Source organism: Macrobrachium rosenbergii, chromosome 2 (genome assembly GCF_040412425.1).
Source record: "Macrobrachium rosenbergii isolate ZJJX-2024 chromosome 2, ASM4041242v1, whole genome shotgun sequence".
NCBI lineage: Eukaryota > Metazoa > Arthropoda > Malacostraca > Decapoda > Palaemonidae > Macrobrachium > Macrobrachium rosenbergii.
The window spans coordinates 72,013,085-72,039,005 of NC_089742.1; the positions used below are offsets into that span (position 1 = coordinate 72,013,085).

The 25,921-nt window shown below is 37.2% G+C and overlaps 1 protein-coding gene across 1 annotated transcript in view; it reads right to left on the bottom strand.

Moving 5' to 3' along the window:
* The window catches only part of LOC136848450 (uncharacterized), a 370,363-nt gene that overhangs the window by 157,364 nt on the left and 187,078 nt on the right, over window positions 1–25,921 (bottom strand). Inside the window, 5 exon segments of the mRNA XM_067120740.1 lie at window positions 4,629–4,756; window positions 18,466–18,580; window positions 20,095–20,233; window positions 23,733–23,876; window positions 24,137–24,830. Of these exon segments, the coding sequence (XP_066976841.1) occupies window positions 4,629–4,756; window positions 18,466–18,580; window positions 20,095–20,233; window positions 23,733–23,876; window positions 24,137–24,830 (1,220 nt within the window).

The window sequence follows — 25,921 nt, forward strand, 5'->3', positions numbered from 1 at the left end:
ATCTGAAAGAGGAAGAGTAAAGTCAAACGGGAGCAGATAACCTACCTGAAGGACATCCGTATCTCTGCCACAGCCCAATGGCTCGCCAGGCATCCCCCAACTGGTGGCAATGAGTGGGGAGGGGCACCCACTCTATCGTCTCACACCTCTGCCTCTGCCCCTATTACCCCTCCCTCTTGTAGCATGGCCCTGAAAGGGCTGTTGTTGCGTAGATTTCTTCGTTGAAGAGGCCGACTGAGATCTAGGTGCAGGAGCAGGTCTCGCCACCTTCTTCGATGCAGGTCGTTGCGTCTGTCTCACAAAACTAGGTCGAGTAGCAGCAGATTTACTTACTGCCTGTTGTACTAGCCTATCATTCATGTGAGACTGACGTCTATCAATATCTGCCTCCAGCGTATCTTTCGGCAGCAGCAACTGGGACTCCAAAATACAGGCAGCCCCGGTTATCAGCGGGGGTTCCTTTCCCAACAGCATGACGATAACTGAAAATTGCCGATAACCGAAAATCGGCAATAATAGTGCCAATCCCTAGTTATCAGCACTGATATCGGGTTATTGGCGCTGATAACCGGGGATCGGAGCCGCCGATAAGTGGGGATCAGTGCCGATAACTGGAGATCGGTGTTGAAAATCTGGTTATCGTCGTTGCTAGACAAGCACCGTAAAACCGGATCGTGAGAAACGAGGCCGCCGATAACCGGGGACTGCCTGTATCGCCATTCCTAAGCAACAATAAGGAGTCCACATCCACTGACCGGGCTACCTTGGCTAGGGTCACGTCTCTTCTCATCAACAGAATATTGGCCCATACATTAGCGCTCAGATTCGTTATGTATGAGACATCCTTAGAACCAGACTGGAGCAATCTGATTAAAGCCGTCTCATCTACCGAACTCCTTGTAGCCGCAGACAAGGTAATTTTGGCCACCACTGTTGACCATACATCCAACCAAGATGCTGTCTGGGAGATTGAAGATGCCGTCAACTCCACTGCAGCTGCTTCTTGACAAGTTACGGAGGGACACTCTCTCCTAACCTGATCCAGTTAGGTCCGGCCGTAAATGTAACGACATCAAAACTGATCTGTCTACTCAGCAGCAGAACAATAAAAATATCTCCTATGGTGAAGTAGAGGAGCTGGGAAAACTTGAAAGATCTATTTGATCGTAACGAGTTATCCCGACCTGAGATCAATGAACTCACACGATGAAGGACTGAATCCGCATGACTGGACCATGGCAACTCAAAAGATGCCACCAGTTCCTTGCATACATAATTCTATTGAATTTTTTACTGGTTCCAGCTGGTGCTAGAAGATTTATACAAATGTTAAGACCACAGGTTTGTTCCATGTATGAACAATTAGAGAATTCCAATACTTAATGGACTCAACACTGTCTCAAAAAAAAAAAAAAAGTAATTTTAAGCTTTTGGTTTTCAAGTAAAATATGTGTGATTATATTTTCTTGTGTGCTAAAAGGTCTAACTAGACTGTACAGTATAGTTATATAATATAATGGGCATGATGGACAAGTAATTTTTTTAAGTATCAATCTGTTTATCTGGCAACCAGTTTCTAAGAAATTCTGAAATGTTTGGTTAAACAGCATGTAATTCCATGCATATATATACTGCATCTGCATTCAGAACAATCACACTAATGCAAATCATCATTGTTAATGAAGTCTATAAAAACAGTTCGTATTTGAATTTTATTAGTGATTTTTTTTCAGTTTGAGAATGTGCTCTGAAATTCTAACCGCATCCACTTGCAAAAGTCAAATAATACAGTTGTATCTAAAACCATGATAATTTTCATAAAACTGTTAATTTACTGATCCAATTTACAGCATGTATTATCACCATCTTACATAAAAGATGATAAAATCATGCACCATTCGCATTCAGGTAATATGCACGTTCTCAAAATCCTCAGCTCACTGAGTTTTACCATCATCATTACTATTAGTTGCCAAATGAAGCATAATTCAGAGATACATTTTTTTGTAAATTAATAAAGCTCTGTCTAAAACATTTTGCAGCCAGCACTTTCTTCGTTTCCTCGGCCGCAGTTACAGCCTATAACTTTAGCAATACACATTCTTGAGACCTTTTTCTTCATTGCATGATGAAGGATGAATAAAAATTAATTTTATTTTTACTTATTTAAGCCATCAATGAGGTTTAGCAAGTTTTTAACAAGTTGACAACTGTAACGCAACTCTAAATAAACGAGCAATAGTTACAGTAACTAACATTGTCAACAACTGTTTCTGGATTTATTTGTTTATGTCAGTACCTGCTGCTGTCTATGCATATATTTAACTGAGTGGTGGTCACTGAAATGGTATGTGGTTGTTAATTATAGAAATGGTATGTGGTTATTAATTATAAGAAATAGTAATGAATTACAGTATCAAAAAAGCCATTAAGCTTGGTAAGCCTGGTTGAACGTATAATTTGCATTTACTGAGTGTCTGTGTACATGTGCATATAAACATACTCACACATCGGATTATGATGAACTACCACTTACTGTGTGTTCATCAAGCAAATGCACATTAACAGCACACCTTACCTTAAAGCCATGCAAATGTGTATGTACACTCGGCAAGAAAAGTGAGGATACAGTTTTCATTAGATTTCGTTCATCGAATTTTAATTTTTTTCTTACAGAAAACACATAATCTCGGTAAATTTACTCTAGAATATGAAAATACAATGCAAATTACATCATATGTGTTAAATCTGCAAAACAAAAATGTTCATATACTTAAAAACACCATGCATGTCCAAAGTAATCAGAATTTCTCAGATGACTTCGTTCATAGAGATCTAGGTAGGTATATCTTAACAGCTCTCCTAGGGCTGACCCGAAGGATTAGACTTATTTTACGTGGCTAAGAACCAATTGGTTACTTAGTCTAAAAGATAGTGTATGGATATCTCAGTGTAGTACTGTTTATCAGAACTGCAATATTTACTCGTTTTCCGTTATGAACAGGCTTATTATTGCATCATCATACGAGGTAATGATAATTTCTTTAATTTCTACAGATTCATATTTGTATTTCACGGTGTTAAAGGTCAGCTGGAATTAATGGCAGTAAATGTTGTGACAGCTAGGGCAGTTGACCCAATCTATTTAAATCCGCAAGAGCGTTCTCTATGATGTGCGGAGTACCGCGTTAACTTCGGCGGGAAAACACAAGTAACTGGGTGTTTCTTAACGTTGCCATAGTCTCTCTCTCTCTCTCCATCGCTAAAACATACTTTACAAATATAGTATCGCTCAATCTCTAAAATAAAAAAAATAATGAAATGAGTAGCTCTACATGTAGGCCTAGGCTTACACAACAGCAAATCTCTCTCTCTCTCCATTGCTAAAACATACTATACAAATATAGTACCGCTCAATCTCTAAAAGAAAAAAAATAATGAAATGAGCAGCTCTACATATAGGCCTAGGCTTACACAACAGCAACTCTCTCTCTCTCTCTCTCTCTCTCTCTCTCTCTCTCTCTCTCTCTCTCTCTCTCTCTCTCTCTCTCTCTCTCTCTCCATAACATTGCATTCGTTCCTTTATTGTTCCCCAAGTTTTTTGTTGGACATTGCTCAAATTTAACTCTTGATTTCATTATGGAAGATCGCGTTTCCGATTATGCAAGCATTCCGTTCATTGTGGTGTCATAAATTCACATGTGCAAGGTTACTTCGTAGGTTATGTGGAAAAATGTTTATTTTGCTCGGAACTGTCGCTGCAAATTACAACTTGAACGAATACTGTAAAGCTTACTACTGCATTTAAGTATCAATGATTTCAGAACCGTAGAATATGATTGAAAGTTATAGGAGGTCAAGCAAAAAACAATCACAATAAGACTGAAGCTCCTCCCCTTTCTAAAGTTGCCAGATGCCTCATTATTTAGCAATATATGTCCGAAGATTAAAAAAACTATATCCTCACTTTTCTTGCCGAGTGTACATACAGACACATACAGAGATTGAAAGATATACGAATGTCACATAGCATTACTGTACTGGTACAATATTATACTGCATTAAATGAATATCGATAAAAGTACTGTACCAGACACAGAGGGAGGGAAGGACACACAGTAAGGGCATGGTACTTTGTAACTTATGTTAATGTGATTTTTTTATTTATATTACATGATTTTGCATATTTTACATATCTTGTAAGCTTACTCCGTACGAAGGTAGAACGATAGCAATCAGCTATGTATTTGATAAATTAAATTGTCTCATACTGTATTGCATCTATTTTCAGAAGCAATTAATTTAGCAGATATACATCTAAAACAATAAGTAAATAAATATTTTACCACTGAAAATACAAAAATACCACTTAGGATAGGCTATTAATTATTTTATATGGGATAGCTGTTCACTAGATGCAAAGCTCCAGGGTACTATACTGTGTTGGCTGTTTATCAATCTTTGTCACTTGGTGGATTTCGTTACTTATTGGGGGGGGGAAGACCCCAAACTGTCCGTTAAGCTGATGTATCACTGGTATATTTTAAATCAATGAAAATGAAGGGAACTATGGTGACAGTGATCATTGTAAGTGCAGCATTTCAATTACTGTATACTACAATACTCACATCAATCAGGGGGATCACATGGAGATGTTTGTGACAATAATTACAGCTTAAGATGACAAATGGTCCATGAGTCTGCTGAACATGAATTCGAAAAGCTTCAGAGTCAACAGTCCTGTACTGGCACCCCTCTGCAAAAGATTAGCAATTGTGAATACCATAAAATATTTACTTAGAAAAGTTTGTTTTACCACAAATCAAGTACTTACCATTAGTGGACATCTATGGTTTTTGAATGCACCTGATATTTTTCTCTTGTGTTGAACACACAAGGGGTAGCAGTGGTCCTGGGTGTATGTCTTATATCACTTAGCTTGAAAAGTAAACTGCCTCACTTTATGTGTTTGTACAGTATTAAACAGCTCATAGAATTCTCCAGATCTTTACTGGCTTCCTAAAGCATTTGATTCATCCAATTCCTTCATCAGACCTCATCTAAACTCATTTATGAAATCCAACCACCTCCCTTCTCAAGGCTAATAAGAAATTAATGATGATTCAGCAGATAGATATTTCACTGCCTAGTACAGTACAGAGGTTTCTCAGCCTTCCAGGACAGACATCCTGGTTTGGTTATGAGGAAGAAGTTCAATATGAGGCTGGAACAGCATCAGTAACAATGACATGGATTTATGCTTTTGGTGGTACAATTCTGTAGCTCTTTCAAATACAGTCACTTTAGCATATTTTTTATTTAACAGTTACATATTTATCAAAATACATTCTGTAACATGATAATTTCAATTTAGCACCATTTTACTCTTAAGCACTGTTTTCAAATCAGCTGTGTGCCTAGGAAGGTCCCAAGAGAAGATAACCTTATAAATAGCAATGGCATTTAGCAGTGGGAAAGGGAAATGGACCCAGGGTTCCAAGACATACGACAATTACTGAAAAATAAAATAATCTGCACTTCTGTATGATAAACTGTTTCTGTATGATAAACTGTATGATACCAAGTGTACAATAATATGAAAATTCACTAAATTGTGGTAAAATAACCAACTTGAAATGTACAATAACTTGAAATCTTTTGAAAAAATAAACTGCATTCTCTATGTCTCTCTAATATGTGAAAAAATAAAGAAATTGCCCTCTAATTCACTGCTATTTCTTATAATCCACAAGCACTTACTATTTTATATTTTATACCTAATGTACAGTAAACAATAAAGAAAATGTAACTATGCAATATATATGTTACCTTTCTATGACTGGGAAGTTGACAAAAAAATTGATGGAACTACAATTGGAAATTATAACATAAAACAGTACTATGTAAAATAAACTAAAAGGAAAACTTGAGTGAATGCAGAAATTTGAGCAACATCACCAAATCACCAAATACGTATAGTACAGAGGAAAGATTGGGGAAGTTAAAAGAACGAGGAAGAGCCCAAGACTTAAAAGCCATTTTCCACCCTGGGAAAAAAAAAAAAAAAAAAAAGAAAAAAAAAGGAAGAAGAAGAAGCTCCTTGACAGGTTAAACACACATTGCAGAGAAGACCTGGGGTTCACTGACAGGTTTTGCTGAAGCCAAGGCCAGTAAAAAGTCTTAATCATCAAACCTTTTAAAAAGGCTGAGTTTAAGGGTTCATAAGGAGACGTACTCAATCACTTCAGCGTTACATCAAAGTTCCAGCCAGAGGTTTAACTTGAGATTTAGGAATCTTGATTTGAAAGGATCAGGTAGCTTCTTTAATGTTAGAGTTAAAAACACATATACTGTACAGACCCATATGTCTTAATATCGATCCTAACATGAAACGATACCCTTAATAGCAGGAACAAACAAACCTTTAGTGTGGTGTAAGCAAACAAATTACTTAATTAGGTTATTTGCAGAGGTACCAGTGCAGGAAATCCTCCTGAAAGAGCAACAAGCTCAACAGATTGACCAACGTCTCTGATACAGCACATTTGTTGATTGCCTTTTGGAATTAATGATGGATCTTCTGCACCCCCTGGAAAAACCCCTTGCTTGAAAGAGACAGTTAACAGTCTCCATGCTGTCATCTGAAGTGTGGGGAGGTTTTGGTTAAACTGTCTGGGGACCACCCCTTGCATGGCCATTGTGGAGTTGCCAAAGCCATTTGTGAATTTGCAGATGGCCAGAACTTTGCCAGAACCCTTTGAATCATATCAAATGGGGGAAAAGCACAATAGGTCTAAATAAGTCCAGTCTAACAGCATTGTGTCCATCACCCAAGCTTTAGGACCCTAAACAGCAAGCAGTATACCAACAGGCAATTGGTGAGTCTTGTGGCAAGGAAATCTAGAAAGGAAATGCCACAATCCCCATAGATTCTTGCAGATTTGTGGGTGCAAGGTCCATACTGATGACAGAATGTGATCCGTCCTGGTCAGCCACTATGTTTATTTTTCTTAGCAAAAACTGGGGTAACTAGGTGAAAATGCCGCTTATAATCTGGATCAAAGACTGACTTTGTGCCCCCTTGATTGCTTTCGTAAGCCAGAGAGAGGTAGAGCTGTCTGCAAACAGCTATCTTCTTGCCCTCAACTAGCTCTTTCAATGTTAAAAGGGCCTTCCATATTGCTACCATATCTAGATGATTTATGTGGTGCTCCCATTCCTCCACAGACAAGACCCCTGATACTTGTCTGTAGGCTGCAAAACACTCTCCAACCTTCAGTCGATGCTTCTGAATACATGAGGTCTTAGCTCTTCAAATGGAGGAAGAAACCATGTAACAGAAAGGTCGAAGATTCCACCATCTCCTAGTTGTTCTAAACCCCTGGAGACCAGAGAAAGAATTGGAATGGCCTCATCCTCTATCTGGCTCTCTATGGATGCCATATGCCCAGCAGAGACAGCCATTTCTTGGCTAGCAAGGGAGCAAAGGACAGAAAATGTCTATAAACTTCTCTGTCTGAGAAAGGGAAATCTTCGTATCCAGTAGCATTCCCAAACAAGTAATCTTCTCAGTTGGAGTAGTTTGATTTCAGGTTACTCATTAATACTATTCCTAACAGACTTGGTCATTTTTGAAGGTTGTCTTTTGCCCTCAGGATTTTCTCTAGGCTCAAAGCTAGAATCAGCCAGTCGTCTAGATAAATGAGCATTCTGGTGTCCAACAGGTGAGCCCAAATGCCCAACTGGGACAGGACTCTCATAAAATTGAACTCTGACTCCACAGTGAAGCAAGTCTGGAGAGCTAAAGGGTTTCTTTTGGGAATATCCAGAACCAGACTCCATCCCCCTTAAATTTTGGTACCAAAAACAGGCAATTATATATGCCGGGAGATGACTCTATAACTAACTCCACATGGAGGTAGGAAGGGAAATCTATCTGTGAACTCAATAAAGGGGGCTAGGAAAGGAAAGGAATGCTGAAACCCTCCTTTAACACCTCCATCACCCAGGGATTTGCCTCCTGGTCCTGCCAAACCATATAAAATAAGCTCACCTTCCCCCTTGCTGCAGTCTGATGGCTTGATGTGTCACTTTTTAACAGTTGCTGAATTTTTCCCAGGATGCTTAACATCCTTTTTGGATGCCTAAAAGGGTTGGCTTGAAGGAAAGACAACTTACCTGCTGGCCTACAAAGGCTCTTTGAACTTTGCATCAATTGCAAAGGCAGCTGCTGCTGTGGTTAAGGATGCCTAAAAGCCTGTAAGTGGTGCAACAATGGCCAGGTCTGCATTTTCTCTGCCTCCTGAACAACTGTGTCCAAGGCCAAAGCATCCAGCAAAGAATGTACATGCAGTTCCTGGTTATCGGCAATCCGGTTTTACACCCTGATAACAAGGGATTACCTGTATCAGATACTTCACAATCACATCTGCTTTCCTGAGTCACAGACTGAAGGAGCTAGGAAAAAAAGCATAAATGTTCTCATCGCTTAATAATGGCTATTGTATTTAGTGTAGTTTCAGCTAATTTATGGGACACAAGAGGATCCACCCTTAGCTCAAGTCTGGAAGCACTAAGAGACCTAGAATCCTGGACTACAGGCTTTTCAAACAAGTCAGGAAATTTACTAGCACAGACCCTAATGAGCCTTTGGAAAGCCAACAACATAACCAGTTCCTCTTCCCCATCAAAGTTGAGTCTGGGAGCCTGGGGATCCTTCGAGGGAATAACTAGAAATGGGAAGGCAGAACCTCCAACTCCCTGAGATGAATAAAGTTCCACACTCCTAAAAGAGGCAGTTTTTCCTGTTCACTGGAAGAAGAAAAACTGGCACCAACTTGCACCTTGGCACCATAGGCAGGAAACTCTCCAACATTGGTGTGCTCCCATGCTGATGACAAGGTGGCGGGCAGCAACACCAAAATTATTTGAGGCACTGGCGATGACAAATACCTGGTGGAAAAGGAGCAAAAATATTACTCTGCACCATATAAACAGTAGCAGTCAAAGGTACAGGATGAAAGTGCCTGATCAGAGAATTAGGCAAGCATCAGCACTGTAGCGGAGACCTAGAGCACCTCACATTAATTACATTATACTCGTTGAGTAAATGAGTACAGCCATAAACAACTGAACGAGAAACAACTGTTTTGCTATAAACACGGTCTAGGTCGTGGCTATGAAAACCTAATCGGATAACAACAGCTGTTTTGCTTGCATTTCAACCATCGTATGATAGTAAACAATTACTGTAGTTATGTTACAAATGACATTAAGTAGAATAGGACTGATATACATTTTACATTATACCCTTATTCTCTATGGAGAAAAGATCGCACGGAAATATACTGCTAAATTTTGGACTGTACGTTGTAGCTGAAGCTGAGAAACAAACAATGTTCAAGCACTAATGACTATAAATTATCATGCATCAGCAACATGGATGAAACTCCTAAACTTAGATATGCCAAACAATATTGGAGAGAAAAGTATTCTAATCAAAATTACTGGCATGAAAGAACACATTTTACTATTGTTTTAGTGTATGGCAAATGGGACAAAACCTTCCCCCATGGTTATCTTTAAACGGAAATTGAATTGATGCCGAAATGAAAATTCCCGGTAGGTATCATTGTCCACATTCACGAAAACCTAAACAATACAAATGGTGCCTGATCGCTATGTTTGTATTTTAAAATACAATTAGTAATATGCAAATACATACAATATTACTGGATATAATGAAGTAAAGCATAACTTGTTAAAAGAGCCATGGAAAAGATGTATATTTGTTGCTTGTATTTTATAATACGATACTAATATGTGAATATTTCATACGATAATTTTATATTTCGTGTATGATGTTCCCTTAACACTAGCTTCAAAATTAGGTCTTCAAAAGTTGCATGATACATGAGTATATACTGTATTTTGAATTCCTAAGGATAAAGTAAGTAAAACAGCATTTGTAATAACACCATCTTCACATAACCAATATTTCATAAGATATCTGTTGTTGCAAATGCTTGCCTATACACAAATGCTTTTGTAATTTAGCAGTTGTCTCATGCTACAGATATGAGACAAATTCACGAAAATTTGTCATAATTTTTTACCTCGTCTTACCTAAAGGTCATCTTCTGCACGAAAATATACGGTAGTGGGATAAAAAGGAATAGTGGGCACACAGGATAAGAGGGAAGAGCTAGTTTCTGACAGACTGAAAACTAGAAAACCTCTTGCTTCTGTCCTTACTTCCAATCCTACCTTTACAAGAATCTCTTTGCTGCTTTTCCTGTTCTTGTCAGCTTCTAGTCACTTTGTATACAAAAACTGAAAAATTCTCAAAATAATTTGTATTCATTCTAGAAATACTTGCCATAGCTTTTTATATAGGAGTTCTCCTATTACACATGTATGCAATGGCCAAGTACTGACTGAAAAAACATAAGATTAATGTAGATAAGCATAGAGAATCATGCCCACTCCTTACCAGCCTACCCACACCACTGGCTGCTCCACCCAAATTGAGTGTATGTTAACCTAGAAGAGCAGTATGAAGCAGGGTGGCAGAGGTGGGTTTCCTCCTATATAAAAGCTATGGTTTGTGTACCCATGAAAAATACCAATCATTTTAAAATTTTTTTTTTGTTTGTTCCTACAAGTGGCATAAACCTAGCTTTTTGTAGATGGAGATTCACTTACTAGGTGGGAGGTCATTGTACCTACTGTGAGGTTTAACAGGTGGAATGCCCTTGGTTTCCCTAACACCCTGGGTGAAGCCTTATCCCTACTCTGATGCTCCCCAATACCATCTGATGGAACCCATACCATCAGTTTTAGATTTTCCCTTGACTGGTAGGATACCACAACCCCTACCTACCCAACTGTACCTATCAGTCTTATGACCTAAGGGTTCATACATATTACTGAAATTATATTAATACTTAGTGATGTTCTGACTTCCATCAATGCTCACCTCTCACCACAAGGGTTTCCATGTCCTCTGGGGTGTAGGTTCACTCCTTCCCCATAGGACCAAGGAGCCACTGCTTCTTGGATGAAACATTACAGGTATTTCTATATCTGTCCATCACACTATCTGCTATGCTACCACCATTGGATCCAAAGTGAATGTGCTGAGGGACTTGCAGGCAACATCCGTGAGATAGAATGCTGTGAAGATGGTCTGTATCTTCCCAACTGATGCCTTCACTACTTGAGGGATGGAGTGATTCTTTTGCAAAGCCACCATGGAGCCCATGCCCCTTATATCGTGAGCTTCAACTTTGTCCTGTGGGTTCTCTTTTGTCTGGTTAGCACAGTATGCCTTTGTTTTCACTTCCCTTATCCAGGAGATGGTATTCCTTGAGACTTCCTCCTTTGTCTTTCCAGTACTCACAAACAACCTTTTACATGCCAGTCTATGGGCTTCCAGTCCTTTTAATGTAGTAATTGACAGCCCTACTGGGGCATAATGACATTTCCTCCTCTTCTCCCCCTGCAAAGTCCCAAAGGGATGGGACAGAGAATCTTATGAACCTCAGATCCAGGACAGCTGGGTTCTGTATTTTGGTTACAAACTCTGGCAAAAACAAGAAAGACAATGATTTCCACCCTTGTCAGGGACCAAAACGGGACCATGAGGGGTCATAGTTACGTTGTGATGAGTTTGAAATTTGTTTATCGCCTCCCTGACCATGCTGAAAGATGGGAAAGTGTAAAGATCCAGATTGGACCAGTCTTGCAACATGCCATCTATTGCCCATGCATGAGGATATAGGGTTGGAGAGAAAAAGAGAAGAAGTCAACGGTTTCTAGAGGTGGCAAACAGGTCTAATGTTGAAGGACCTGGTTCTGACAGCTCAGCTCATCTGCCAAGACGTTTGATTTCCTCTGGACAATCCAGGTAACCAGTGTCACTCGATTTTGATCTGTCCACATGAGTAGATCTCTTGTTACCTGGTAGAGAGATAAGGAGTGAGTAACATCTTGTTTCTGGATCTAAGGCCATGGTATTGTCCAAGGGCACTACTACCGTATTGCTGCAGACCATGTTCGATAAATACTGAAGGCCTAGATGAACCGCCTTCTGTTCTCTGATATTTATATGTAGACTTTGTTGTCCTGGGGCCCAGCCCTTTGTTGGCCGACTCGGTTGATATGAGCTTCAGACTGTCACTCGATGGGCTGGAGTTCAATTCCCGCGGCCGGATGATGAAGAGTTAGAGGAATTTATTTCTGGTGATTGAAATTCATTTCTCGCTATAATGTGGTTCGGATTCCACAATAAGCTGTAGGTACCGTTGCTAAGTGACCAATTGGTTCTTAGCCACGTAAAATAAGTCTAATCCTTCGGGCCAGCCCTAGGAGAGCTGTTAATAAGCTCAGTGGTCTGGTAAAACTAAGGTATACTTACTTTGTTCTGGGGCCCACATACTGAATACCTCCTGATTCCCCAGTAGGACTCCCCAGCCTAAGTCCAAGGCATCTGAATGCAAGTCTAGGTCGGGACTCAGAGGTTGAAGGGACTTCCCTTCTGATAGTCTTTCTTCTGGCAGCCACCATTGCAGGTCTGATTTGATCTCTGGGATGATCAAAAACACGTAGGAGTCTGGTTGTGTTTTCCTGTCCCAGTTGGCCTTTAGAAAGAATTGGAGAACTCTTATGTGCAATCTGCCCAGGTTGACAAACGACTCGATAGATGCTAGAGTCCCCAAAAGGCTCATCCACTGCTGAGCCAACCAGGACGGGTGATGGTCCAAAGGCGAAAACAACAGGGCTGACTTCTATGTCTGAGTGGCTCCTGTAGTGGTAAAGGAGCACCAGAGCTCTCTCCTCTTCAAAACACCAAGAGAAAAAAAGAGGCAAGGTCTTGTCTGCGCAGGACAGGACTCCCAGCCAGTCCGAGGTGATATCAGACAAAAAAAAACTTGACAGTCTTTAATCTTCTTGGCCAGTGCCCCCGCTGTCCAGTCGAGGAAACTAAATACTTCGAACACCTTGAGCAAATCTTTGACAAGGTGGTCTAATTCTGCTGAGGAAAACGCGGAATGTTGAGAAGAGTTGATTATACCAGAGAAGTCCCCTTGAGAGGAGGCAGGACTCCCAAAGAAGGAACTTCCCTGGTGACATAAAGCAAATATCCCTTTTGAACAAAGCGAGGGAGGAAAAGCAAAGGAACCTTTTCCTTATTCCCTTTTAGCTGAAAGCCAACCTTCAATTTCCTTAACAGCCTTCTTGGAAGACGAAGAATGCACTATCTTGAGGAGTCTAGTCCTGTTGTCTGGATGAGACCTCATCAAAAGGGTCAGGGCAGGCAAGATTGGGGCAGCTGGGGCAAAAAAGGTGGGAAAATTCTCTTACTAATAGTGCATAAGAGCTGCATAGGCTGATGGAGGAGCAGGCTTGATTGTTCTTCCTCCTCCTCTGCTGAGGAGACCAGGGACAGGGTAGTCTCAAGAGAAGTCTTGGGAGCAGAGGGAGCTTTCTTTAGCAAGCTCATAATCTCAGCCAAGTGCTGCTTAATGGGAACCAATGAAGGATTGTCTTGAACTAAAGCTGAAGGCAACTGAAGAGAAGCAATAGGTCTAGGAGTGGATGCTTGGTGCTCAGAGGAGGGCAACGTGTACTGAAGAATTGGCGCCAGGAGCTCGGGAACTGGCTTTGGGCGCTCAGGAACTGGCATCGGGCACTCAAAAGGAGAGAGGCGTTTGGATGGACGCTGATGTGGGTCGCCTGAGAAGAGTTCACTGGGAGCTTAGGGGCCATGTGAGGGTGCTCAGCGGTTGGGCACACAGAGAGAAGGCCTCTAGACTGTTTCATGTGGAAAGAAAAGGATGATGGATCAGGCAGGGACAGAAGAGTCCACAGTGTAACTGCACAAAGGCTGTGGGCTGACTGGCCTTCTTAGACCGCTTAACAGGAAGCGGATCATAACAGCGACCAACCTCATCTGAATAGCATTTTAGAGGACGTGATGAATCTAGGGATTGCTTGCAGCGCCTCCTGTCCGCACTGGAATTGTCAGAACTAGAAGACGACTGGTGGACATTAAATGAGATGCCTTTCCAACAGCTGTCTGTTGATATCTGGGATCACGCAACAGGCTTGACTTAGGGGGTGACTACCTGTAGGCAAACCCCATCAGCCTCCCTTGGACTTCCAGTATGTCTTCTCCCAGATTCAGGGGAGCATGAAAGGGACCATCGTCTAGGAGAACCAATGGGACAAGTAGCCACCTCCTCCACTTGCACTACATTGTCACACATCCCTTTTGTGTAAACACTGTCCATAAGCACTTTCAGTGACTCCCAATTCTGCCACTGTACTAACCACAAGACCTATCTTCTTATTGAACCTAGATTCGAGACTGGCAATGGCATTACGATTGGAAGCAAGGGAGCCAGCCACGAGAGTAGGTGGATGAATAGTAGGAGGGCCAGTTTTAGGAGAAAAAGTGGGAATAAGAGTAAAAGGAATAGCAGGACTAGCTTCTAAACTAGGTTTAGGACTGGCTTCTAGGCTATGCGATCGTTTTTCGGCTCTAGAAGCCGCTTTCCTCTTCCTATCCCTTTGTAACTTAACCCTTTAACACCAAAGCCCTATTTACAAAAACGTCTCCCGTATGCCGGCGGCGTTCGGTGAGTTAGCGCCAAAGCGGAAAAAAGTTTTTTTAAAAAAATCACAGCACGCTTAGTTTTTAAGATTAAGAGTTCATTTTTGGCTCATTTTTTTGTCATAGCCTGAAGTTTAGTATGCAACCATCAGAAATGAAAAATATCATTATCATATATAAATATTGGAATATATGACAGCTAAAAAAAAAACTCGAATATAATTGTATACAAATCGTGCTGTAAGCAAAACGGTTAAAGCTAATGACTTAATTTTTTTTAGTTGTATTGTACACTAAATTGCAATGATTTTGGTATATAACAAATTTTAAAACGATCAAAGCAACACAGAGAAAATATTATCACAAAATGATGCATGAATTAAATAACGCGGACGTAAAAATTTTTTTTTTTCAAAATTCACCAAAAATCGAAATATTGTGCTAGAGACTTCCCGTTTGTTGAAAAATGAAGCTAATTGATTGAATATTACTAGACTGTAAGTGTTTTAGCTTACAATTGCAGTTTTCGACCATTTCGTCGAGTTAAAGTTGACCGAAAAGTCGAATTTTTCTATTTATCGTGATTTATATGAAAATATTTCAAAACTGATAAAAGCTACAACCATGAGTTATTTTTTGTTGTATTGTAAATGAAATTGCACACATTTTCATATATAAAACTTTATGTAACGACTAATATAAACGGTGCAAATATTACGACAACGAGGCGAAAGAATTTCTGAGATGTTCGGCCGAAGTTACAGCAAGAGACGTAAGGAAAATTTTTTAAAAAATTCACCATAAATCGAAATATTGTGCTAGAGACTTCCAATTTATTGCAAAATGAAGGTAAACGACTGAATATTACTAGAATGTAAGAGTTTTAGCTTACAATTATGTTTTTTTACCATTTCGGTCGAGTTAAAGTAGACCGAAGCTTGAAATTTTGGCAGTTATCGTGATTTATGTGAAAATATTTCAAAACTGATAAAAGCTACAACCATGAACTAATTTCTGTTGTATTCTACATGAAATTGCACACATTTTCATATAAAAGTTTATGTAACGACTAATGTAAAACGATGCAAACATTACGACAACATGACGAAAAGAATTTCTGAGATGTTCGGCCGTGTTATCACAAGAGATGTAAGGAAAAAATTTTTTTTTCAGAAATTCACCATAAATCGAAATATTGTGCTAGAGGCTTCCAGTTTGTTGCAAAATGAAGGTACATGATTGAATATTACTAAAATGTAAGAGTTTTAGCTTATAATTGCGTTTTTTACCATTTCGGTCGAGTTAAAGTTGACCGAAGGTTGAAATTTTGGCAGTTATCGTGATTTATATGAAAATATTTCAAAACTGATAAAAGCTACAACCATGAGTTATTTTCTGTTGTATTCTACATGAAATTGCACACATTTCCATATATAAAAGTTTATGTAACAACTAATATAAAACAGTGCAAACATTACGACAACGTGATTTAAAGAATTTCTGGCGCGACGTAAGGAAAAAGCTTTTTTTCAAAAATTCACCATTAATCGAAATATTGTGCTAGAGACTTCCAATTGGTTGCAAAATGAAGGTAAATGATTGAATATTACTAGAATGTAAGAGTTTTAGCTTACAATTGCATTTTTTTACCATTTCGGTCGAGTCAAAGTTGACCGAAGGTTGAAATTTTGGCAGTTATCGAGATTTATATGAAAATATTTCAAAACTGATAAAAGCTACAACCATGAGTTATTTTCTGTTGTATAGTACATGAAATTGCGCACATTTTCATATATAAAACTTTATGTAACGGCTAATATAGAACAGTGCAAAAATTACGACAAAATGACAAAAGAATTTCTGAAATTTTCGGCCGAGTTACATACAAGGGCGTAAGAAAAAAGTTTTTTCAAAAATTCACCATAAATCGAAATATTGTGCTAGAGACTTCCAATTTGTTGCAAAATGAAGGTACATGATTGAATATTACTAGAATGTAAGAGTTTTAGCTTACAATAAGTTTTCGACCATTTCGGTTGAGTCAAAGTTGACCGAAGGTTGAAATTTTTTGTAGTTGACGTTTGCTACGTCCACTCGGCATTCAACAGACAATTTTAGTCGACGTTTGCTACGTCCAACAGGCGTTTAAGGGTTAACCAGGGAGATCTAAGCACTTTCCAATGTTTCTCATCCCTATTAGAACATTCATTACGTGTTTTCTCCTTACTGCATTCTTGCACATTCATTACGTGTTTTCTCCTTACTGCATTCTTTCAAGTCAAATGTGGATCATAACATGATTTAGTCAGCCTAGTTTTGCATCCTTCACTGCAATAGCAAAAACTAGAAAAGCTAGAATCTGACATAACTACAAAACTAGGATCCTGAGCTGACAAAAGTTCGGAAAGTTACCAAAATAAAGTGATAATACTTCACCAATGTCCAGTAAAGACAAGCGAAGAGCAAGAAAAAAGCTGTTGCAATGGCACCGATGTACGACGAACCATGGCAGAAACACTGTAGAACTAGCCGGCCAGTTGCTTCCCCAAGTGCTCATTTAATGGGCGGAGCTCGTCACCTACACAAAAAACATAGAGGCGCTACCGCGAATTTTAAAAAAGGCTCCGGCGACGAGTGAAAACTTTAGCTATGTAATTACTTGGTAAGTTGCTTATGTGAAAATCTCTTATTCTGAGTAAGTTTTGTAATTCTGACCACTTCTTGTAAGACCAACTATGACGTTCAGTAGTCAGTAGAGTTCATCACCGATATATTATGTAATGTTATGAACCAATAATTCTTAGTTGCCTCTGTCATCTTGACCTCTCTACAATTAAACAATTATTACTCTCACCACTAAGTATGGAATTTTTTCCTCATCTAGACATAACTCACAAACGCTGATCAGACACTCATTTATGATATCACCAATGTACAGCAGCATGCCATTCTTAACCATGTTAACCGCTGGTTTCTTTACATCCTTCATCCTCTCTATTGCCCTCATGTCCTTGAAGAGTCACATCAAAAGGTATTCTCATTACTAAACTAACTCATTTAGTTCTGCTTCCCTTCTTCCTTCTACATTCAACAAATCTTCAGAATATTCACTCACTTGAACCTTAAATGAATTCAATTCACAAAAACTTCTCCTTTTGAATCTTTTAATCTAAGATTACACGTTCATTAACTTCTGTTTACTTTTTCAAAAAAATATTTATTGCTAAAAATCTTGCTCACTTTCTCCACTATTTTTAACACTTGTCTCCTCTTCCTTCTCAGTTTCTTCTTGACTATGCTATCAGTAGTGACTGCACAAAATCTTTATATTTTCACCAAACACCTAATATGCTCATCCTGAGATACTGTTTTTTTTTATTCCCCTATTCTTACCATCCTTGATCCCTCCATGCTTAACCTATGCTCCAATCATATAATTTTAGATAATATTCATTTATGTATTCTTTCAATATCACTTTTCTTGATTATGTTGAAAATAACTGTATATTATTGTTATGAAATGTTTATCCATATGTTTTTCTGTGTATAACAATAGCCTCTGGGCAATAAACTCCACATTTAAACTCATTACTGTCCACTTAGGACCGCACTACCTTATAAACAGCCTCTATACTATAGGCGCAGCACTATGGTCTGAACTTCAAGATGGTGCATAACATCCCTAGATCTCACTGCATTAGTCTAAAGGTAACTAACTCTATTTTAGACTTGCTGTCTCCACTCTCTATTTTATCAACTATTATCTTTTAAGGTGAGGGTACAGTATGTATGATTATGAAACAACCACCCTTAAGTAGCAAACATTTTTAAAGAAATAATCCACTTACCATAACTACATCTATAAGGTCTCACAAACTGGTCAATGGGGGGACTCGCTGGATATCCAGACCGTATAGTTCCAACTTTGATATACCGAGGTTCATCATAAGGATGAAAATTTTTCTGAAAAGCAGTCCATTAATTAGAAATGATAGGTTTCAAAATAAATAAAAACAAAATTACCCCTTAAGATTTCCTATGAGGGGATGTTCAACACTTTTCTGGAATATTTTTGCCTTAACTTCATTCATCAGGTTTTGGTTTGTATTTGAAGCCGAATAATTGTATATTTTTAAAACATATAGTGTATATTAAAAATACACAGAATATTGCCGTGAAATTAGTTAAGAATAGAATTTTCTTAATTTCCAGATAAATTTTTTTCTCAAAAACATGAAAAGTTATATAATCCTTTTGTAAAATGAAAAAATATAAATTTCCTTTCCAATCATATATATATATATATATATATATATATATATATATATATATATATATATATATATATATATATATATATATATATATATAATCATATATATATATATATATATATATATATATATATATATATATATATATATATATATATATATATATATATATATATATATATATATATATATATATATATATATATATATATATATATATATATATATACATACTGGTATTTATGTTTGTTACTGCATCACATCAAATGATGTAATCCCTAGAAAATGAAAAAATATCAAATATTTTTACATTAGGTCAAATATTTTGACAATGCTGTAGTACATAGTTTTGGAATAACATCTGGGGGGCATTGAGAGATGAATTGAACATATATAATAATACTGATTTCCAAACCATTTTTAATGGTGAATTATAAACATTACTGCCTGTTTTTTATTATTTGTCCTTGCATGTTTTTATATGCAATAAAAAAATCATGCAAGGACAAATCATATAAGATAGGCAATTATGTTTATGATTCTCTATTATGAACTGTTTTGGACACCATTCTCTTTCAATGTAGTCATATTCAAACCATCTCCCAATACCTTCCAGAAGTCATTCCATAGTTGCCTATTGTCAAAATATTTGATGAATTTTTTCTATTTTCTACAGATGATTGTCATCTGATGTCACTAGAATCTGAAGGGATGAAATATGCATAACATCATTTAAAATAACTGGAATCTCTAAGGGTTAACCATCCACACAACTTTCAGCTATTTCACAAAACCACTACCACCATGTTCAAAAACATCAATTAATTCTATAAGCCATCAACAGTTATTACTTTGAATATCTTCAAACAGCTTTCACTATCAAAATTTTTAATAGTTGTTTAGCTTTCCATGTTCAAATTAAGCACTGTACATACTTCCCTTGTTGAAAAAATTCCATTCACATATTTATGCTACCCTAATCAATCATTTTAAACTCAATTCCCATGATATATCTGTTCCCTGCACAATCAGCTTGTACATTTTCAATATTCATGCTTTCTCAGGTCATGAAAATTTGTCATTATCTGTTAAAAATAACAGCAATATGATTCAACTGAAAGCATATGTAAACATTTCAGGCAGCTAGAAAATAAGAAGCAAATATTCAATGTAAAATAACTAGCAGAAACATAAGATCCATACCAGGTGGACACCCATGTAGATTTTGGTATAAGCGCGATACAGACAGTATTTACACTGGTACTCGCAATTACTATGCTCTGTTAGAACATGATCTATGAGAGTATCAGGGTCACTCATCAGCATCAGACAGTAGCAGCACCTGCAAATGAAAAGCAAAATAATTAAAGGCACCGGTCGAGACAGACAAATGTAAAAAACATTACCTCTTGTCATAAGATTACAAATACACCTCTATTATTACTGTACAGGTTCACCACTAACTTGAAAACTGATTTTCAAATCAATCCTTAAAAAAACTTGAGATTAATGACAATAAATAAATAAAACTAATTTTTACCATCATCTCCTTCCTTTCAGTTTGCTTTCAACCCTTAAACGCCTACTGGACGTATCATACGTCGACTAAAATTGTCTGTTGGGTGTCAAGTGGACGTACCGTACGTCGACTACAAAAAATCTCAACCTTCGGTCAACTTTGACTCGACCGAAATGGTAGAAAAACGCAATTGTAAGCTAAAACTCTTACATTCTAGTAATATTCAATCATTTACCTTCATTTTGCAACAAATTGGAAGTCTCTAGCACAATATTTCGATTTATGGTGAATTTTTGAAAAAAATTTTCCTTACGCCACAAGGTAACTCGGCCGAAAATTTCAGAAATTCTTTCGTCATTTTTGCACTGTTTTATATTAGCTGTTACATAAAGTTTTATATATGAAAATGTGCGCAATTTCATGTACAATACAACAAAATATAACTCATGGTTGTAGCTTTTATCAGTTTGGAAATATTTTCATATAAACCATGATAACTGCCAAAATTTCAACCTTGGTCTACTTTGATTTCGACCGAAATGGTAAAAAAGCAATTGTAAGCTAAAACTCTTACATTCTAGTAATATTCAATCATTTACCTTCATTTTGCAACCAATTAGAAGTTTCTAGCACAATATTTCGATTAATGGTGAATTTGTTGAAAAAACTTTTTCCTTACGTCCTGCGCCAGAAATTCTTTAAATCACGTTGTCGTAATGTTTGCACCGTTTTATATTAGTCGTTGCATAAAGTTTTATATATGGAAATGTGCGCAATTTCATGTAGAACACAACAGAAAATAACTCATGGTTGTAGCTTTTATCAATTTTGAAATATTTTCATATAAATCAAGATAACTGCAAAATTTCAACCTTCTGTCAACTTTAACTCAACGAAATGGTAAAAAATGCAATTATAAGCTAAAACTCTTACATTCTAGTAATATTCAATCATGTACCTTCATTTTGCAACAAACTGGAAGCCTCTAGCACAATATTTCGATTTATGGTGAATTTCTGAAAAAAAAAAAAATTTTCCTTCGTCTCGAAGCGGTAACTCGGCGAACATCTCAGAAATTCTTTAACACGTTGTCATAATGTTTGCATCGTTTTTACATTAGTCGTTACATAAACGTTTATATATGAAAATGTGCGCAATTTCATGTAGAATACAACAGCAAATAGCTCATGGTTGTAGCTTTTATCAGTTTTGAAATATTTTCACATAAATCACGATAACTACCAAATTTTCAAGCTTCAGTCAACTTTAACTTCGACCGAAATGGTAAAAAAACAATTGTAAGCTAAAACTCTTACATTTTAGTAATATTCAATCATTTACCTTCATTTTGCAATAAATTGGAAGTCTCTAGCACAATATTTCGATTTATGGTGAATTTTTGAAAAAAAACTTTTTCCTTATGTCCACGCGGTAACTCAGCCGAACATCTCAGAAATTCTTTCGTCACGTTGTCGTAATATTTGCACCATTTTATATTAGTCGTTACATAAAGTTTTATATATGAAAATGTGCGCAATTTCATGTACAATACAACAGAAAATAACTCTTGGTTGTAGCTTTTATCAGTTTTGAAATATATTCTTATAAATCACGATAAATAGAAAAAATTCGACTTTCGGTCAACTTTAACTCGACCGAAATGGTTGAAAACTGCAATTGTAAGCTAAAACACTTACAGTCTAGTAATATTCAATCAATTAGCTTCATTTTTCAACAAACGGGAAGTCTCTAGCGAAATATTTCGATTTACGGTGAATTTTTTAAAAAACATTTTTTACGTTGCGCGTTCTACGAATTCATGCATCATTTTGTGATAATATTTTCTCTGTGTTGTTTTGATCGTTTTACGATTTGTTATATACCAAAATCATCGCAATTTAGTGTACAATACAAAGAAAAACAAAATAACCCATTATCTTTAACCGTTTTGCTCACAGCGCAATTTGTATAAAATTATATATGAAAATGTTTTTTGCGCTGTCATATATTTCAATATTTATATATGATAATGATATTTTTTTTTCATTTCTGATGGTTGCATACTAAACTTCAGGCAATGACAAAAAAAAGGAGCCAAAAATGAACTCTTATCTTAAAAACTAAGCGTGCTGTGATTTTTTGAAAAAAACCTTTTTTCCGCTTTGGTGCTAGCTCCCGAACGCCGCCGGCATACGGGAGACGTTTTTGTAAATAGAGGCTCGGCGTTTAAGGGTTAATGACAATGGTCAATGCATCCTAAGTTTTAGGTTTTTAGATGTCCAACTAGATGGTCTTGCCACCCTCTAAGAGGGTAGTTAATGAAAGAGTTCTTTTGTAAATCCATCCTTCTTGTTTTGTTGTGAGATTTGTACTATTCTGTGTTCATGCATTTTTGTTTTCACTTTGGGTTTGGTAAGTGCTTTTTGTCCCTTACACTAATATTTATTTGGCTCAATTAATAATTTGGTTTAAACATAATGTAATATACGTGGTATTAAGTTTAGTGTTAACTTTAGTTTAAGTGTTTTTGCTGAAATATGCTGTGTGCCTTACTCCATTAAAATGCTCTACTCAGAATTGAATAATATATTTATGAATTTCTGGAACAGAATTATTTTTTGCTATATGCGCTATAGTCCATTCGATGGTTAATATTTCAAAGGAATTCCTCTCTTTTTTCCTTTGTCGGTCTGTTCATCCACAATACCGATGGAGTTGAATGAAACATGGTGTAAATCTGTGCAAGGAACCTAAGATGACTTCGTTACATTTTGATAAGATTCGGAAGAATACCCAGTTAGGTGTTAACAAGTGATTTTTACTTTGTTAATACTTTTTGTTGACAATGCTTTACGGTTTAAGTTTTGTATGAGGTCTGGACATTGCACGGTAGGGGCCTCTTAATCTTAAACAGTATAAGTTAGAGTAACTGGGATTTCTTTGCATGGAAGTAATACAACATATGAGTAATGGGGGCTGTAGTGAACAAAGGTTAAGCGAAAGTAATTGTTTTTGTTTTTTTTACAAAACTTGTATTCTACTAATAAATTAGCTAATACTGATAGATTTATACCTAGTGGAAGCTTGAGGTTTTGAACACATTAGTACAGTTTTGAGAGATTTCTTTGATGTACATACTGAGTTTTGAAACTGTGTGAAAGTATATTCAACACCTTGAACCACCTTGATATTTTGATTATGTTATATAGAGCAAAATTGTACAGAAACAAGGACTAAGTAATTATGGAGAAATCTGAAAAGTTAGGTTCAAACTAATACAGTATAAAGTAATATAAAAGTTGGTGAAAGAGAAATTCTATACCTGTAACCACGTCCATGCAAAGAGATATGACTCTTGAAGGAATCAGGCTCATCATCAGCATAGACACATCCTGGATACATGCACTTGAAAACTTCAGGTGCAAGCTTTGTGGTAAGTGTTCTGAATATATCGGCAGGTTGATATCTGTAAAAATAAAAACACAACAATGAACAATTATCATTTCCAGTTAGTGACTTTCAAAGTGCAACTGCGGGAAGTTTACAGTGCTACCTCTGAAAAATAAAGGGCTGAATGGAGTTCCAAAATTTCTAACAACTTCAAAAAGTATCAGATATGGGACTTCAGACTACACAACAGTACTTTGTGAATTTACTATCATCCTCCAAACTCCTCATGAAAACAAAATTAATACTCCTTCAAAACAATTTATAAAAACTACTCACTCTACAAAAACTTCTTGAATAGGTACAGTTGGAGGGTGTTTGGGAAGAGTTGCAAGACCAGGAGGTGGGCTCCTTTTAACACTGTGGTCTTCCACTTGATCACCATCATCTTCAACTGTGACCACATTAGGATTCAACTTTGACGTCAAATCACCTCTTAATCCAGAACTATCAGCATTAAGTGTGGATACAGAAGTAGTTGTCTTTGGAAGATCCAAATCTGTAGTTGTGACATGAGATTCAAATCCTTTGGAAGAATCTGTCTGCGTAGTAGGGTGTGCATCAGCAAGAGGTGTCATTCCACCTAATGATGACTGAATTTTCAAAGACACTGGTTTGCCTGGTATACCAGCATAGGAATTACTAGTTACTCCAGATTCCTGTTTACTCTTTAAGGCACTATCCTGTAGGCTGCATAAAAGAAAAGACTTTCCACCTTGAAAATTTGAGTTGCCTGACACAGATGTCCCTGACTGGGATGTAATCTGGGAGTGTCCTTCTGTAGTGGTTGTACTTGCACTGGTAAAAGGTTGTCCCGAAGCTGAGGACATAGCATTATTTTGTGCTGACTCTGATGCTACTTTAAAACCTGATGAGGAAAGTACATCCCCTGTAGATTTTGTCACTGCTGCTGAAAATTTTACTGGTAACTCTAGTTGTGACGATGAAACAGAAGGTGAAGAATTCCTAAAATCTGAAAGGAAAAAATTTTAAAAAAGTTAGTCATACAATAATCTACCTTTCATATTACTTTCTTTACTTAATAAAGTAATCTACTAATAAGCAAGAGACCATTTAAACATGTCTATTCCCTTTCTTCCAAGCCAACATTTATAAAAAGGTATGATTTTTCATCATTTAAAAACTGTTTTAATCACTCAACTAATGACACCATTAATTGGAATTGGAATATATAAGATTTAGACCAAAGGCCATGCAAAGGGAGCATGATGTCATCAGCAGTGAAAGGGAAATAGAAAGTAAATATGTTTTAAAGGTGTAACCGGAGCAAAACGTCGCAGTTGTGCTATGAAACAATTGTTAGGAGAGTGTGAGAAGTAAGAGGGAAGAGAATATGAACGAAGGTATAGTAAAAGGAATGAAAGGGGTTGCAGCTAGGGGCCAAAGGGATGCTGTCAAGAAACTTAAGAAATGCCAACAGTGCACCAAGTGAGGTGAACTGATGTAGCACGACAATGACCTGTAGGAAGGTCCAGGAAAGTACGGTAAAAAGGGATAGATGAAGACCTAGACCTGATAGGGGTTCAGGCAGAAAGAGAGTAAGACACAGAGAATAGCAATAACTCATTTCATGTTTAACCCAAAGGAGAGGAAAGTTGAAATAAGTGTTTCAGATGATGATGAATTTTGCTATGCTCACTTCTGCCAATGTTCCAAATTTGGTGTGAATCAGGAATCATTAAGGTTACCACAGGATATGGGAGTAACTACTGTGAAGGCCCAATATATATGACACAGGGAGAGGAGGGGTTCCACCTATCAGGGGGTTGGGGATTACCCTATGTAGATTTGGACATTACTGTCAGTTATTGAACAAGAGAGTGAGGGGGGGGATCAATTGTCTGCCTTCCTCTTTGGTCTTGCATATTATTTATTACTTCTGAAAGATATGATGCTAAATAAAACTTTCAAACTGTATATAAGGTGTCATACTGAATTACAATTGTAGTTATAATGGGGCTGCTGAATGCCTGGTGGCAATGCATCTGGACTCAACCAGCAGATTATCTGTAGATCTCACAGATATTCTAATAGTTACACCCA